Source organism: Knufia obscura (assembly GCF_036327395.1).
Source record: "Knufia obscura strain CCFEE 5817 isolate CBS 148926 chromosome Unknown scaffold_13, whole genome shotgun sequence".
NCBI classification, from domain to species: Eukaryota; Fungi; Ascomycota; class Eurotiomycetes; order Chaetothyriales; family Trichomeriaceae; genus Knufia; species Knufia obscura.
This window is the reverse complement of record NW_027042699.1, coordinates 608550-623485: the sequence shown is the minus strand read 5'-3', so window position 1 is coordinate 623485 and position 14936 is coordinate 608550. Positions and strand designations below refer to the sequence as shown.

The window sequence follows — 14936 nt, the reverse complement described above, 5'->3', positions numbered from 1 at the left end:
CCATATTTGGGCTGTAATGAAAAGCTCGGAAAATGGATTCTGCACAGAGCCTATATGTCTGATCTCAGGATGCTTGAGTAGTATTGATGCATTGATAGGTTTTTGCTTGCCCTCAAGGTGATTGCTATTGAAAGTCTGAATCAGTCTTCATCCTCGTCGGCACCGTGATGACCCGCTACAACAGACAGAGGGGAATTCTCACCTACATCTTGACACATACAGGAAAATCAAGTTGCCTGGATGTGGCGAAGGTATAAGTATCCATCGCCAGCAATTTCGCAGCAGCTGGTGAAGATAGCAACAGTCATGTAGAGCGTGCAGACTCGAATTATGCGATGCTTCACTTCACAATCCACACTGACGGGTTGTAAGGGGGGGTGTGCATCAGATATCCGAATTACGTCAGCAAACGCGCTAGCAGGTCGCGTTTCGTGGTCGCGTTCGTTCTTTCCATTCTTGCAGGCACATTCACACAGCTCGATTCACAATCTGATTTGCGCGCAAACACTCGGATAGTCCAGATCTTCGCAGACGAACAGATCAGGCACCGTTGAAGTCATATCGTGCAGTCGACCGTTCAATATATCCCGGCGCATCTGATCGGCCACTATTTGATATCACAACTACTGAACGGCACGGTAGCACTGCGATGTGCGCACAATGGCTCGCATAAACAACAGAGAAAGTTTAGTCGACCACAGCTTCGTGGCAGCTACACAGCGACAACAGCGCGCTGAATCAGAAGCTTCAGCATCACCATCAGAATCTGTTGGCTCAGACAAGGAAAACACGGGCGGGCGGTCGGTGCGATCAAGCTTAGGGAAGCGCAAGAGCACCTCTGCAACCATGTCCACACCACAGCCACCTAGCAGCACGGCGAACAAGCGAAGGAGGCTAGAAGAAAAAGGCAAAGCTCCAGCTAGTCAGGCACGAAGAAGAGAAACTGGTGAGAGGGCAGACCAGACCTTCTATGACCCAGATCAGCCCGAGGCAATCAAAAGTCAGACGACGAAACGACTGCGGGACCTGACCTCACTTGTGAATGACTCTAGAGGCGAATTCATCCAGCGAGGGTCACGAGGAATCCAAAATACGATCAAAGAAGCCGACGAAATCATAAAAGATGTCAAACAGACCTCCACAGCCACCATTGACTCGAGACTACTCGTCAGCGTCGGGGATATAGCATACAAGAAAATTAGCACAATGACACTCGGAGACTCCTCGACAGGTATAGACGTAGACGACTTCCTCACAAAATGCATATCATACATGAAAACCACACCCACTACAACCTCCACACAACCCCCCTCAACCCAACGAAGACGGCAACGCCGAGCCGCAAACGCAGACTCAGACGCCGAAGACTCAGACGTTGAAGACACAACAGACCTAAACTGGTCCCACCTAGGCCGAACCCTCTGCTTCCCCGCCAACAACCGCCCCTGCCTCTCCTCCTTCCTCCTGGGGCCCCTTTCCGTTCAAAAGAAACAACGCGCCCAAACACAACGCCGCGCAACCCAACGCGCAAATCTCGACCCCGCAACAACCACCCGCCCAATCCAGCTCGACCAGGAAGCCCTCGACAAACAAGAATCCGCCTCCCTAACTACAGTCTGCTCTGAGATCGCAACCCTCCTCCATCAAGCCCAAGAACACGGCGAAGCAATGGTCACATCCGAAGTCGAAAAAATCAGAGAAGAAATGGGCGACGAAGACTACGACCCCCCACCCTCCCAAATCAAATCCCTAATGCGCAAACACAACATCGCAGACAACGGCAACGTCCCGCTCTTCCACTTCTGCGTGAATCCAAAGTCATTCGGTCAAACAATCGAGAACTTCTTCTACGTTTCTTTCCTGGTCAAGGAGGGGAGGGTGGGTCTTGACTTTGACTCGGATGGGATGCCGACGTTGGGGATGGTCGAGCAGAAGAGTGTGCAGGAGAGGCAGGAGAGTGTGAGGAATCAGGCAGTTTTTACCCTGGATTTTGAGATCTGGGAGGAGTTGGTGCGGAGTTGTGGGATTGAGAGGTGTGTTATTCCGCATCGTAGGAGGGAGGAGTGGGAGGCGGATGATGGGGTTATTAGGAGGGGGGATGCAAGTGGGAGGGGTGAGGTGCGGCCTGGTGTAGATGGGGAGACGACGAGTCCGGCGGGAGACGAGGCAAATGTCGTTGAGAATGATGATCTTTATGGATGATACGACTGTATAGTATGATATTGGTGGTGATGATGATTGACCAATGTTTAGATGATACCTTCTAGTAGTTCATTGCTCGTGTCTACGAATGGCCATTTGATGGCGATTTTGCGTATCTACCTACTATAAGTCTCCTTTTCATTTGTGTTGTCTGCTTTGTGCACCGTCCCACAGCCGTGGTTCTGTTGCCGAGACGTCGGGTGCCTCAGACGGCCCCCCGAAACACCCCAGTCACGACCTGTACTGACGGGCAGTCACTACCCTCTCGCTTCCATGTGTCCGCACCGTAGCTTACAGTTCCTTCTTCATGTCACTGCTAGTGCTGTTCCAGCCACCAAGCTCGCTGACCTTTCTTCCCGCAGCCTCAGCGGTCAACGGTCCCTTTCGAACCATCAAGCTCATGACCTCGTAGAGCGTGTCGGCGGCGGCCATGGTCGTGAGCTCCGCATTCGTATCGTATGCTGGTCTATGTGAGGTTAGAAGGTGTACAGAAGTAGGGCGAAGGGAAGATGAGGAGCTGAGTTCGGGGACTGGGGCCCTCCCGAGTTCCGAAGGAGGACGCGTCAGCGAGCCAGCGATGACACCCCACCGTACGAACTAAGGTCCGTTGCATGGTCGCGCGGTGATAAAGTGCTAGGGGAGGTTGACTTACGCTACTTCCACGATATCAGCCGCAATGAAGTTGATATCCTGGAGGCCTCTGATGATGGTTCTAAGCTCTCGCGTAGTCCACCCGCCGGTCTCCGGTGTACCGGTAGCTGGGGCAAAGGCGGGATCAAGCGTATCAATATCGATAGAGAGGTAGACTGGTCGTTCAGTACCAAGACGTTCCCGAATACGCTTGATGATACCCTCAGTGCCGATTTCGTCGATTTCACGGGCCTCAACACGGGTAAAGCCGCAGTAGCCGTCGTTGTCGTAGTCTGAGAGACCGGACAGGGTGGTTCGGATACCGGCGTGGATGGACGAGTCATTTGCGATGAGGCCCTCCTGGGCAGCGTGGTAGAAGTATGTGCCGTGGTTGATGGCGGCTTGCTTTGATGGGGCGCCACCGAAGACCTTTGGTTTCCAGGTGTCGAGGTGCGAGTCGAAGTGGAGGACTGCAATGGGGCCGTAGGCACGGGTGACGCTGCGGAGGAGGGGGAGGGTGATGGTGTCTGGGAGGGATTTGTTAGTATGGATTGCATAGATGGGGAGCTCGACTTGGATGGTACTTACGGTCGCCACCGAGGGTGATGAGTCGAGGAAGGGTCTTGCTCTTTGAGGAGAGTCCGACCTCCTTAGCTGCGGTTGCTGGAGCTCGGGTCAAGAGGGTGTGGTGGCCTTGCTCGATCTGTTCAAGAGCGTAGGCATTGTCGTAGCTGCGGAATTCGTCAATCTATAGTCCGGGAGGACGCCAGGTGGGACTTACGACGTGACTGGGATATCACCACAGTCGATGACCTTGCCCCAGAAGTTGAACGGGTTGGTGTCTTGTGGCCTGTCCATGTCAGAAGCTATCTCTTGCCCTCGAGGCGCTCGCGATCTTACACATTGTACCCGCCACTAAATCGAACTTTGCGTGAGCCTTGATATCCAAATAACGGGTCAGTTGACCTTCATGGAAAGAACATACTAGAGATTGAGGCGTCGAGAACCTTGTCTTATCCCGCTTGGGCCGAAACGTGCTCCTGGCCTGTATGATGTGCCTGTGTCGAACGGCGCGCCTACAAAGAATCACTAGGACGACGAAGCTCGCTATTATGATCATGTTCACTTGCCGATGAAAGCAATGTCGTACTTCTCGGCATCGCTTGCGAGGCACGGGAAGTACGGGAGACGGCCGAAGGTGGAAATCCCAGAGAAGACAGAGTCTGCCTGCAGATGTGTTAGACAAGCCTGATATCATGTTGAAGCTGCATACCTGGGTGCCACCGTCGCCGGGCAATGTGTTGTACCACAGTGACTTGTGAGGGCCCTCCATGGGGGTTTGGTCATGGTCACCATGAGCAGCCACGAGGGCTGTCAAAGCCAGCAATGGGATGTGTTTGCAAATCATTTTGCTGTAGCAGAAATCTTCACGAAGTGTGCAACAGGAAGAGTTCTGAAATTCGCACACAGCAGGATTCGAGAGCTTTTTGGAAAAGTGCAGCGGGAGCTCTGTCGGATCCGAACTGCTAAGGTCTGGAGCTTACCCATGTTCCTGGGCCGGAACCTTTCATCATCACCCAACTTGCATATCGCGGCTCTTGCGGGCGAGCTGAATCTTGACCTGTTCTTATGAGCAACAAGTGGTACAACTTATGCATGATGGCTTATCTGCCGGCCGACAGCCAGGCGAGGCCATGGATAAGAGCTGGGGCGGGCGCCCTAGAGCTGTGGGTCGCTTATTTGCTCCAGACGATAGCACATGGTGCCACATGGCGGAGAAGCGATGACATGAGAACGCTGTTCACCGTTTGGGGTATCAACCCGTTCAAGTGGTTTGTGTCAGAACGATCGTTCATGTTGTGACGTTGAAAAGATAAGAAAAAGCGAACTTTTAGTCCATCCAGGAGGGCGCCCCGGGCATTTTCCGCACCTTCCTATTTGGGAAGTATATTTACTTCCTTGCACACCGAGATACAAGATTTGAATCTGAATAGATTGAGAACCTAACAGAATAAGAACTTAACAGATTGAGAACTTGAACAGATTGAGAACTCGAAGGAAACAAGAATCCGAATTACCTAAGGATATAAACGGTCCAGGAACATGAGCAGTCTGCGACATAAACAATCTGAGAACCCGATATTCGCATACAAATAATACAGTAGTAGCACTTTTTGTATTCATCGTTGCAACCGAATGACTACCCAATCTCAAGTAAGAGCTGCCCTGTGCTACTGAGGCCCATTCGCAACCGGTGCATTCGTGCCATTCACTGCCACTTCGGGGTGGTATGCCTGCCCATCCTCCACAAGCTCATCTTTGTCCATCCTCTCGAACGCCTTTTCGACCTGGTGGTCCCAGTTACTGAAAGCAACAATGGCCCACTCCAGAATCCCAACCAGATAGAGAGCAATGCATTGTCCCAGCCAAAGACCACCTAAACGCCATCCGTGGAACGCAAGCCAGATACCAAGTGGCAATGCGATGGCGTAGTAGGATATGATGTTGACCAGAGCACCTATATGTTGTCTGCCCATACCTCGAAGTGCACCACCACAACTTCCGTTCAGTCCGTCTGCAATCTGGAACAAGGCCACGTAAGGCATTACCTCTGCTGTTAGCTTGACCACAGCCTCATCGTCGTTGAAAATCTTGGCAAAGACATTCCGTGTTCCCATAAGCACCGCGAGGACAAGGCCTCCCAGGAGCATGCTTAGCCAAGCCGCTGTGTTCGCAGATCGTGCTGCACCTTTAGCATTCCGGAGGCCAAGCATGTTGCCAACTCTAGCACTGGCGGCCACTCCGACGCCAAATGGTATTGTGTTCAAGACTTGGTCGGCGGTCATAATGACACTTTGAGATGCCAGATCGACCTCTCCAAGGCGCCCAGCTGCGAGAGCTACGATCTCGAAAGCCCACCATTCTGATCCCACGTGAAGGACACCGAGGGCAGCAAGTTTGGCAAATGTCCCAATATTCTCCAGACATTTTTTGCTCCAGCCACCCCAACACTCAGCACCAGCCACAAATCGAGCGTAGAGCACAAGCCCCAAGAACGACAGCCAGTAGCCAATACCAGTCGCAAAGGGAGCTGCAAACACTCCCCATCCAAAAGTGTAGATGAAAAGATAGTTCAGAGCAGCACTGATTGGAGAGGTGATCAGTAATACATAAGTGCCAGGTCTCATAATCTCTTGTGCTTGCAGATACTTCTTCATCGTCTCGAAACATATGTAGCCAAGCCCACCAGGGATCAGGCAAGTCAAGAATTTGGCGCTATCTTTGCATAGCTGTTCAGGTTGGCCAAGAGCTCGGAAAAGGTGCTCCGATACCGTCCACAGTATGGCAACTGGTATGTAAAACAGACCAAGCACAACAAATGATCGTTGCAAAAGAACGCCAAGATCGGTTTTGTTCTTGCTACCTGTGAATGTGGAGGACGCCAGTGTGTCGAGCGCTGTTGAGCCACCCATACCGATCAGCCATCCGGAGCACATGGCGAACATATAAGAGAAAGCCGCCGTAGACAAGTCTTGAGGTGAAGCTCGACCGACGATGAGGATGGAAACAGTCTGTAAACTGTTTTGCAACGTGTAGGCCAGTATCACCGGAATACTGCCTTTGAACAACACCCAGAACTCGTGTAAAACGAGCTTTCGAGTTGGCGTCACATCTTCGTCAAGGACGTCTCCCAGCCCAATATCGTCCTGGATACTGGATCTCCGGTCATCGTTGACCTTGTGAGGTAGTAGTGGTGCTTGTTCGTCCGTTGTTCCTTGATCGTGTGCCATTTGTGCTGAGAGACGCCTTCTGGATCGATCCTCGGCCACGCTCGACTGGCTATACCTCCTCGCCATACTAACAAGTCAAAAAGCGAAGACCTACCTGCTTGGTGCTGATCGTGTATTAGATCCCATATTGGACTGCTTGGAGCAACGAAGGTGATAGACAGAGCGTTGTTAGGCCCACTTCGAGGTCGCTTTTCTCCATTGGCCGGCCATGTTGACCGGCCAAATGCACGGTCTGTACTTTAGATTTCTGACATGCACAGCTCGCGTGTTGATACTGCCAGACGCATCATACGGATTGTTCAGTGATAATCGCTTCACGTAAGACAGTCCCACAAGTTCTCGGCTTGAAAACACCGTTCCGCCGAAAATGGCTAGATGTCGATCTCGGATCCCTGTCCGCATCCACGAATCACAGCGGTCTTTTCTCTTATCTTTCGACCTTCGTCAAAAATCACGTCCCTTTGACTGCTTGTATTTTGATTCCATGATAGTGTCGACCACATCCACCAGATAACGGCAGAAGTCACGGATAGCTACCGTAGCTGTGGTTCTCAGGGCAGCTGGAGGGCCTGGCGTCCGCCCGGGGCAGCGTTGGGAAGTCCCATCGCTTCCTGTGTGTTCATGCTGGCTACGTACCTCGTCGGTTCTGACACGGTTCGGTGCATCTAATGAGCGTACAAAGATAACCAAATCCTTGACTCGCTGATGATATCGCGTCGCGTTAGCTATGACAGAAAATTATTGCTCCTTCCGATCGGCTGCATCTTGTTGGCATGAAGTAGTTAGAAGCGTCAGAAGGACGTCAACGACGAAGCCACATCTCCCATGGTCGTCTCATGGAATTTGTCAATGCGATAACGCGTATGCGTTCTGGGGTTATCAGTCTCAGCCCTAAGTGATAATAATGCCAATTAGCTTGGTTTACACAGATCAGGCAATCGCGTGAGGTGCTCCTGCCAGATGTGATAAGATATCCCTGAAGCTGTATCCGCAATCTGGAACGGTCATCGAGGTCGATTCTGCATGGCGTACACTTGGTGAGCTTGTTATTGTTTTATGTTGCCCTCTCTTCTATCCATACAAGCAGTTCTCGAACACAGTATTGCACAGTAATCCCACCTATTTACCATATACTCACTATCGATGGACGAAAAGAAGCTCGAGGAGCCGGGTACGGCATCGGGCTTGTTTAACAATGGACAAGAGAAGCAACCGAGATTTACCGACGATGCCAGTGTTGTGCATGATGGCATGCGAGTCCATCCCCAGCCAACTTCGGACCCCCTCGATCCTCTAAACTGGTCGACTGTACGAAAGCATTCGGTTTTGACCATTGTGTGTCTGCTATACTTTTTGTTCACATACATCACAACGACAACGTAAGTTGTCCCCAAGTTGCAGCTTGGGATGTCAATTCTAATGTCCCTAGTGTGCCATCGTTTGGCGATCTGCAAGAGCAATATAGTCTCACATATGCTCAAGTCAACTGGACGGTCGCAATACCGGCTCTGGGTCTGGCTGTAGGCCCGCTGATCTGGTCCTCATTGGCGGATACGTATGGACGCAGGCTCATTTTCATCATCGGTACGCTTATGGCCTTTGCTGCGACGATAGGCGCAGCCAAAGCATCCGACTATGGCGGCTATATGGCAGCTAGATTCTTCCAAGGCCTCGGCGTTAGTCCCGGAGCTACCGTTGGACTCGCCGTTATCAACGACATGTTCTTCGAACACGAAAGAGGCCAGAAAGTTGGACTTTGGGTGCTTGCAATTGACTCTGGGCTGCTGGTGGGTCCGATCTTCGGCGGCTTCTTGAATGTCGTGAGCGCAGCTTGGATACAATGGTTCACAGCAATTTTGTTTGGTGCGCTCCTGATACTAGAAATCGCATTCATGCCAGAGACCCTATACCCTCGGAATCGGATGTTGGCAGATGCCCCGCTAGTGAGTTCGAGCGAGGATGGACCACTCGACATGGAGAAGGTTGGACGAAGGAGAAGCAATGCATCGGTGTCCGACTTGCCCCGAACGAAGAAGCTGCCGTTCATCAACATCAAGCCAGTGCCCGGCATGAGGCATCCCAAGCCGTGGGATAGCATACTTCGATTCGCCATGACGTTTAAATTCCTGGCGGTCTCTATTCCTGTCTTCGGCTTCTGCTTCATGTGGTATTGGTGGGTGCTCTCGGTCATCACCATGCTGCCAGCTGCATACCTGGACTACTCACCGCTGATACAGGGGCTGTTGTTCATAGGACTGTTGCTCGGTACTCTTTTTGCTGAGGTATTGATCGGCGGTCGACTGTCAGACATGATTGTTGCTCGACTAGCGAAGAAGAATGGGGGCACCCGTCTGCCGGAGATGCGCCTATGGTTGGCCTACCCTGCTGGACTTTTGACGGCGATAGGCCTGATCGTCTGGGGCATCAGCGTTGACAAAGGCTATCACTGGATGGTCGGTCAAGTCGCGCTGTTCCTGTTTGCGGCTGGCATTCAGGTTGGCAACACTGTGGTATGCTCCTACATCGTTGATGCATATCCATTGCAAAGCATGAGCGTTATCACGTTTTATGCTGTGTTTCTGAATCTCTCAGCGTTCATCGACCCAGTAAGTACCTCGCTTCTCCTGTGGACTACAGCTAACCACATCTTAGTTCTTCATCGCCCCATGGCAAGCATCCTCGGGATGGACATGGTGCTTTGCGGCTCAAGGCATCATCGTTTTCTTTGGCGCCCTCCCCATCATTGCAGCATTGCAAAAGTTCGGACCTGCGCTCCGCAAGAAGGGAGGACAGCCATCTTGGGTGAATCCTGAGTTTGACACCCTTGTTGCTGGCATTTAGCTTAGCTTTCAAAAAACCAGCATTTTCAATTAAATTCTAGCCACGTGATCACGCGTCTTCGTAATCATCCTTGAATTTGTCCTGTCATTTTTGCTGAGGCTCCTCAGGATGCATCAACAATGGACTGGTAGGAACTTGAACCATGCAGGATGTTGCGTCTGGGCACCCTCATCAAAAGAATGGCCTTCACGATCTCGAGGCCGCTGTGTCAGAAGACTTCAGCGGATCTGTGAAATAGCGGTGCCGCATCACGCCGCCCAGATTTGATACAGGGGTGTATCGACACCACAGGAGCTTCGCGCAACGCCCGAGCACGCTAAACCTGTCGCTCGCACCTAAGCAGCCACTTGACAGCAGCTGGCATCTTCGCCTATCTCAATTCATGCGAAGCACGATCGCACCACGTCGTTAATAGTTATTGAGGAGATTTCCCAGGCACGTCTTCGAAAAAATGGAATCGTTTTGCACTTTCAAAATTAGTTCGAAAGAGGCTATATTTCATGGCACTTCTCTGGAGATCCTCCGACCTTCGATATTACATTTGCAGAGGATCGTTCGTGATATTTCTGGTTGTTGGTCGGCCAGCCAATCTCGGAGGGTCGGAGGCTTGATATAGCGGCTGCATATTCACGAGCCATGCCATATCCGGTGCGTAAGTTCCCTGCAAATGCTTGCTCGAGGACGAACGATCGCTATGCTTGATGTGCTAGGCAATGTTTGCGATACCAGATTCATCACCTGGGTGAGCTTATACTGGTTTAGGACATGCTCAACCCCCTAGGCTGCTTTCAAATTTTACCTCATGCTTCCGAGCACGAACCGACCCAGGAGATCGAAGACCCGCTGGTGTGGGTAAGGTTTGAGCGCGCCGATCACAAAAAAAAAAGCATGCATCGCAGCTGCAACTCTGAAGGGCACCGGAGTCCGCGTGAGACACTCGCAACAACCCTCATACTTTTTGTCGGAGGGCACGTTGAGAAGGTTCGCTACTGCGAAATGTCTCGGACGTACAGAGACGATGTTGTTAACAATATCGTGCGAAATGTCCGCTGCAGCCAGATTTGCAGTCGAACCAACGTCGACGACTAGCCTAATCTCGTCCTGGCGAAGCGCTTCTGAGCTGGGCATACCTTAGCGATTACTGGTCGCCGATCGACAAAGCCAATTGTCCACACACTCCACTACATCACCGCTCTGGGAGGCTTCGCCCGCAACCTTTGCAACGGGAATATGTGGAATTCGCCCATATCCATACGATGCTGGCTCCAAGCTTTTGTTTCTCTGTCAACTCAAAAGAGATCCGCCGAGGATTGCGCAGTCGCCGCCAAATACGATCCTTCCCATTGCACCATTCCATATCCTTTCGGCGCATTACGGTGATAGACCAACTCGTGCTTTAGCAATCGTTCGTGGAGGACTGGTTTACCGCACGAGCTGATTGGAGGAGCCATGCGCGTACATCTGTGAAAGGCGCAGACAGCATTTTTGACCGTCCTGGGTTGGTTCCCGACGGCATCGGCGAACACCCTCTATCCAGCTGGACTGGTTACACGATGTTACCACGCAAGTGAACGAATGGGCAGCACATATCATCCCTCGGTTTGTATGATCATCGAACATGGACACTTTCAGGCGCATACGATCGCGGCGGAAGAGCAAGGGTCAAGCAGATGGATTCACAACTTTCGCGGATGCCGAGTCTAGCTATAGGTCTGCTTCAGATGCCTGGCAACCCTCGACGACACGGTCATCGGCAACCGGCGGGCGCCCCAGCGACGTTGCAGTCGACAAGAAGATAAGTCACGAGCAAATGACCCAGCCGAAATCTCCGGCCGAGTACCAGAGGTCAGGATCCAGCAGTCGTATACAGCCAATGTTGATAGGGATTTCGCGACCTTCGAATACAGAATCTAGGCCCGGGACTGCTGAGAGCATTCAAAAAGCTCTTGATCGTGCTGCCGAATCTGTTCAACAGCAACCACGAGGTACATTGTCGTCCGTCTCTCACGTGGGTCTTAGAGGTGGTCGATACGTTGATATTTTCGCAATATCTGGTCAAACGGGCAAGCCGACCAGAACCTTCAATGAGGATGTGGCAGAGAGGAACCTTGATGCAGTAGCGTTAATGGTTGGAGAACAGCACTATCTATACGAGCCGACCTCAAAGTATCAGGAAGAGGTAGCAGCTCGTAACGCGCATCAGATAGCAGCTCAACGACGCTCTTCTATACGTCGGCAGAACCTAAGTGAAAGAGTCAAACCTACAAACGACCGCTCAGTATCAGCTCAATCAGGATCCTATGCACATCAAGCTCTGCTGGAGCCGGATACCGACAGAAGTCGCCGCGACCAAGACCCAGCAGCTTATCACTCCAGGCGCCATAGCTCTCGCAATAGAGATGCTTCCCAAAAGCTGCCTGCAATACCGCAAGAACGTTCTAGCGAAGACATTGAGGTCCTAGTAGTGAAGGACTTGGACACTGTGCGAGCAGCGGAAGAAGAACTCGAAACAGCGAAGGCACATTGGTTAAGGGCACAATATCATTGTCAAGCTGACAGTCCGCCTGACATGGATAAGCCATTGCCTGCATCGCCACGTCAAAAAGACCTGACGCAACACCTTGGGATCCCACCTTATGCCAATGCACCAAACCACACTTCCATTCGAGCAGATACCCGGCCGGCGCGGAAGTCGAAGCACGATAGCGTTCAAGGCAATGCGTATGAGAATGATCGACGATTGAATCGACCTGCTGAACCACCCGGGCCACATGATTCAGCGTCTCGGCAAGCTATACAGGCCAGTCAGAGTCAAAGACGAGGACGAGCTGGTGAAGGCACGAGACGCCTTGATAATCGACATTCTTCATCAAACAGCAGCAATCCATCTTACAAACGGTTGCTTGTTGGCAATCGTACTATCATAGATTTCACGGAAGCTGAAGCTGAAGCTGCGTCGGTAGCGTCATATCTACAGACGCCTGTAATCGAAGATGCGCGTGCTGATGCCTTCCAAAAGGTCATTCCTACAGTCGTGGAACATCTGACGCCGCCAAGAGTGGTGGAAAAGGAAGATGGGGGTCTTGGTTCGCATCGGTCTTCTGCTCTTGAGCCAGTTCTCGATCTGGATCAATTAGCCAGACGCTCTCAGATCATGTCCGAAACTGCTGCGGCTGTGGCGCGTAGCCAACCGATACAGACACGAGTGAAAGAACGACCGAGGATACCGCCTCAACCTAGCCTAGCGTTCTCACCAATCAAGACATTGACTTCGTCTTCACCACCGAAAACCATAACCTTCTCGCCAATCACAACACTCACCACCACATCTCCACGTTCGAGTCAAGAGGTTTTGGTGACACAGAGCTCTGCCACGGGAGCGGGACACCGCCCACGAGATATAGCAGCGTCGAATCAACCAGTCGGGAACACTCCCCATCCTCCAGTTACGTACTCCGGATCCAAATCTAATGCAAGAATCTCAGCCAATATTGCACCACTCGTGAGAATCTTCGCAGACGTCAAACCCGAAGACTCGGAAGCTACGCGATCATCAGGATCTGGCAAGCCGAGGTCTACACACACCGAGTCAGATCGTCGGAAGACGAAGGAAGTCAGCAATTCTTCGAAAAAGGAGGGGAAACGGCGTAAAAGGTCAATCGAAGCAGAGATCAGAAGGACAGCAAGGAGCATCATTCCCGCCGGTCCTTTAGACCAGGAGCCGACGCCTGGAGTCAAGACACGAGACTTTGCGACGCTCCCACTCGAGAAGCCAACAAGCAAGCGGATCAATGCGCTCGTGGAGAAGAAGCGAGCTCAGATCGAATCGAGGAAATCGTCCAAGGAACGCACGGGGTCCTCCAGATCGTCCTCGGAAGGAAAGAAAGCCCACCATCGAACGACCAAATCTGTCAATAAAGTGGTCTTCAACGACAATCCTGTGAGCTCAGCCATATTACCCCAGAAGCCCGACAAGCGAAGCGAGAAGAAAAGTAAGAAGAAAAGCGCCAAGTCGAACTCGAGTGCAACACGTAAGGCAAGACCTATATCACTATTCGATGAGGCAGCTTTCGAGAAAAAGCATGCAGAAGCCAACGCAGCACTACTTCGACTGCAGCAGAGTTTACAACAGCCGCTAGAAGTGGACCCGGAACGATCGCTTACTCCGCGAGACACGGACACACCAATCAGCAGAACCCTGTCACCAGTGGACAGCGTAATCAAAGGCTTATCTCCCTCGCCACAACCCATGCCACAGCCCTCACCAGCCGCAGCAGCGATTGCAATGATCAATGCAGCCACCTCCTCAACGAGACCCCCGTCGAGGTCCGTGCATACAAAAGCAAGCTCTGATCTAGGTCAAAAGTCCCAGGGCACAAAGCCGTTGCCCTCGATTCCTCGGTTGAATACTGAAGAGACAGTACCCACACTGAAGAATACCACATTGACCACCCTTATCAATATGGACCCCAACAATCGGCCTCCACGATCACCCGGCGAAGTCTCACTCTCCTCCTTCCCCATACCCAGCGGCACGCCACGCGCCATATCCCCGGACGAAAGCAACAAGAGCCCACCAGCATACGTGAAGGACGTCGGAGCACCCGTAAGAAGGGGTAGTCAAACATCGCGAGTATCTTCAGCCTCTGCTTTCAGCATACCGTTCACTATGGTTCCCGACCGAACGGGAAGCCTACCTGAGCACCGCATAGGAGTGCCTGGTCCATCGGTGACACCTCGTATGGATTCCATTGATGCAATAATACCACCTAAACGGTCGGTCGAGGTTACATCTCCGTGACCTGCATCTCGTGCCGGACAAGCAAACCGGCCGATCCAAGCATGAATCCGGGCAAGTTGGCCAGTCAACCTGACCCACTGGAACGAGCCTGCATCTACCACCACTAAGTTACGACATCACGACAATATCCTTCTCCTTTTTGTACCTCCTCAATATCACGAGTACATATTTCCTTTGTTTATCGACACGAATACTACTCAGCGAGCTCAGCTATTATCAGCATAGCATGCGTGTGAGCGTTTTACTTTGTCAAACACTGCAGATGCCAACTGCATGAGCGTACCATGAGCGATACTGTATAGCGTAAAAGTCCTTGTGCGGAAGACGCAGGCAGAACATGATAGACGAGGTCAACGTTGTCGTATAGACTGCCCCTGTAGGCTGAAAAGGGAAGCTAATAGTAAAATTTATTTGTTGGACAAGGACGTACGTTGCTTTCATTTTTCAATGCTTACGTGTGCCGCGGGACGACAAGAGGACGTGGCGCTCCGGGATTCGAACAGGTCTTGGAAGGAGATTCCATTAATGAATAGACATAACGCATTTCTGCCTCGACGACATAGCGAGGCAACGACTATGAAAGAGCAGCCTTGATCAACGTTACCACTAGAACGATTTTCAGACAGCACCAATCCAGCACAACCCTCCTCACCACAAGTCCGTACCGTAAA

The 14936-nt window shown here is 51.8% G+C and overlaps 5 protein-coding genes across 5 annotated transcripts; 3 read left to right on the top strand and 2 right to left on the bottom strand.

Moving 5' to 3' along the window:
• Positions 1–660: 660 nt before the first annotated feature.
• PMZ80_009388 (uncharacterized protein) lies at positions 661–2202 on the top strand (the record flags this gene model as incomplete). The annotated part of the gene is made up of 1 exon (XM_064877783.1): positions 661–2202. The coding sequence occupies one exon, from the start codon at positions 661–663 to the stop codon at positions 2200–2202; it is 1542 nt and encodes a 513-aa protein (XP_064726508.1).
• Positions 2203–2493: 291 nt separating this feature from the next.
• On the bottom strand, positions 2494–4240 carry PMZ80_009387 (uncharacterized protein; the record flags this gene model as incomplete). Its single annotated transcript, XM_064877782.1, has 6 exons — positions 2494–2668; positions 2855–3359; positions 3421–3563; positions 3614–3682; positions 3959–4059; positions 4106–4240. 6 exons carry the CDS (start codon positions 4238–4240, stop codon positions 2494–2496), a joined length of 1128 nt encoding a protein of 375 aa, XP_064726507.1.
• Positions 4241–5063: 823 nt separating this feature from the next.
• On the bottom strand, positions 5064–6689 carry ERC1 (ethionine resistance protein; the record flags this gene model as incomplete). Its single annotated transcript, XM_064877781.1, has 1 exon — positions 5064–6689. The coding sequence occupies one exon, from the start codon at positions 6687–6689 to the stop codon at positions 5064–5066; it is 1626 nt and encodes a 541-aa protein (XP_064726506.1).
• A 1077-nt stretch (positions 6690–7766) lies between these two features.
• PMZ80_009385 (uncharacterized protein) lies at positions 7767–9464 on the top strand (the record flags this gene model as incomplete). Its single annotated transcript, XM_064877780.1, has 3 exons — positions 7767–8002; positions 8053–9229; positions 9276–9464. 3 exons carry the CDS (start codon positions 7767–7769, stop codon positions 9462–9464), a joined length of 1602 nt encoding a protein of 533 aa, XP_064726505.1.
• Positions 9465–11082: 1618 nt separating this feature from the next.
• Positions 11083–14265, top strand: PMZ80_009384 (uncharacterized protein; the record flags this gene model as incomplete). The annotated part of the gene is made up of 1 exon (XM_064877779.1): positions 11083–14265. One exon carries the CDS (start codon positions 11083–11085, stop codon positions 14263–14265), a length of 3183 nt encoding a protein of 1060 aa, XP_064726504.1.
• Between the last annotated feature and the right edge of the window lie 671 nt (positions 14266–14936).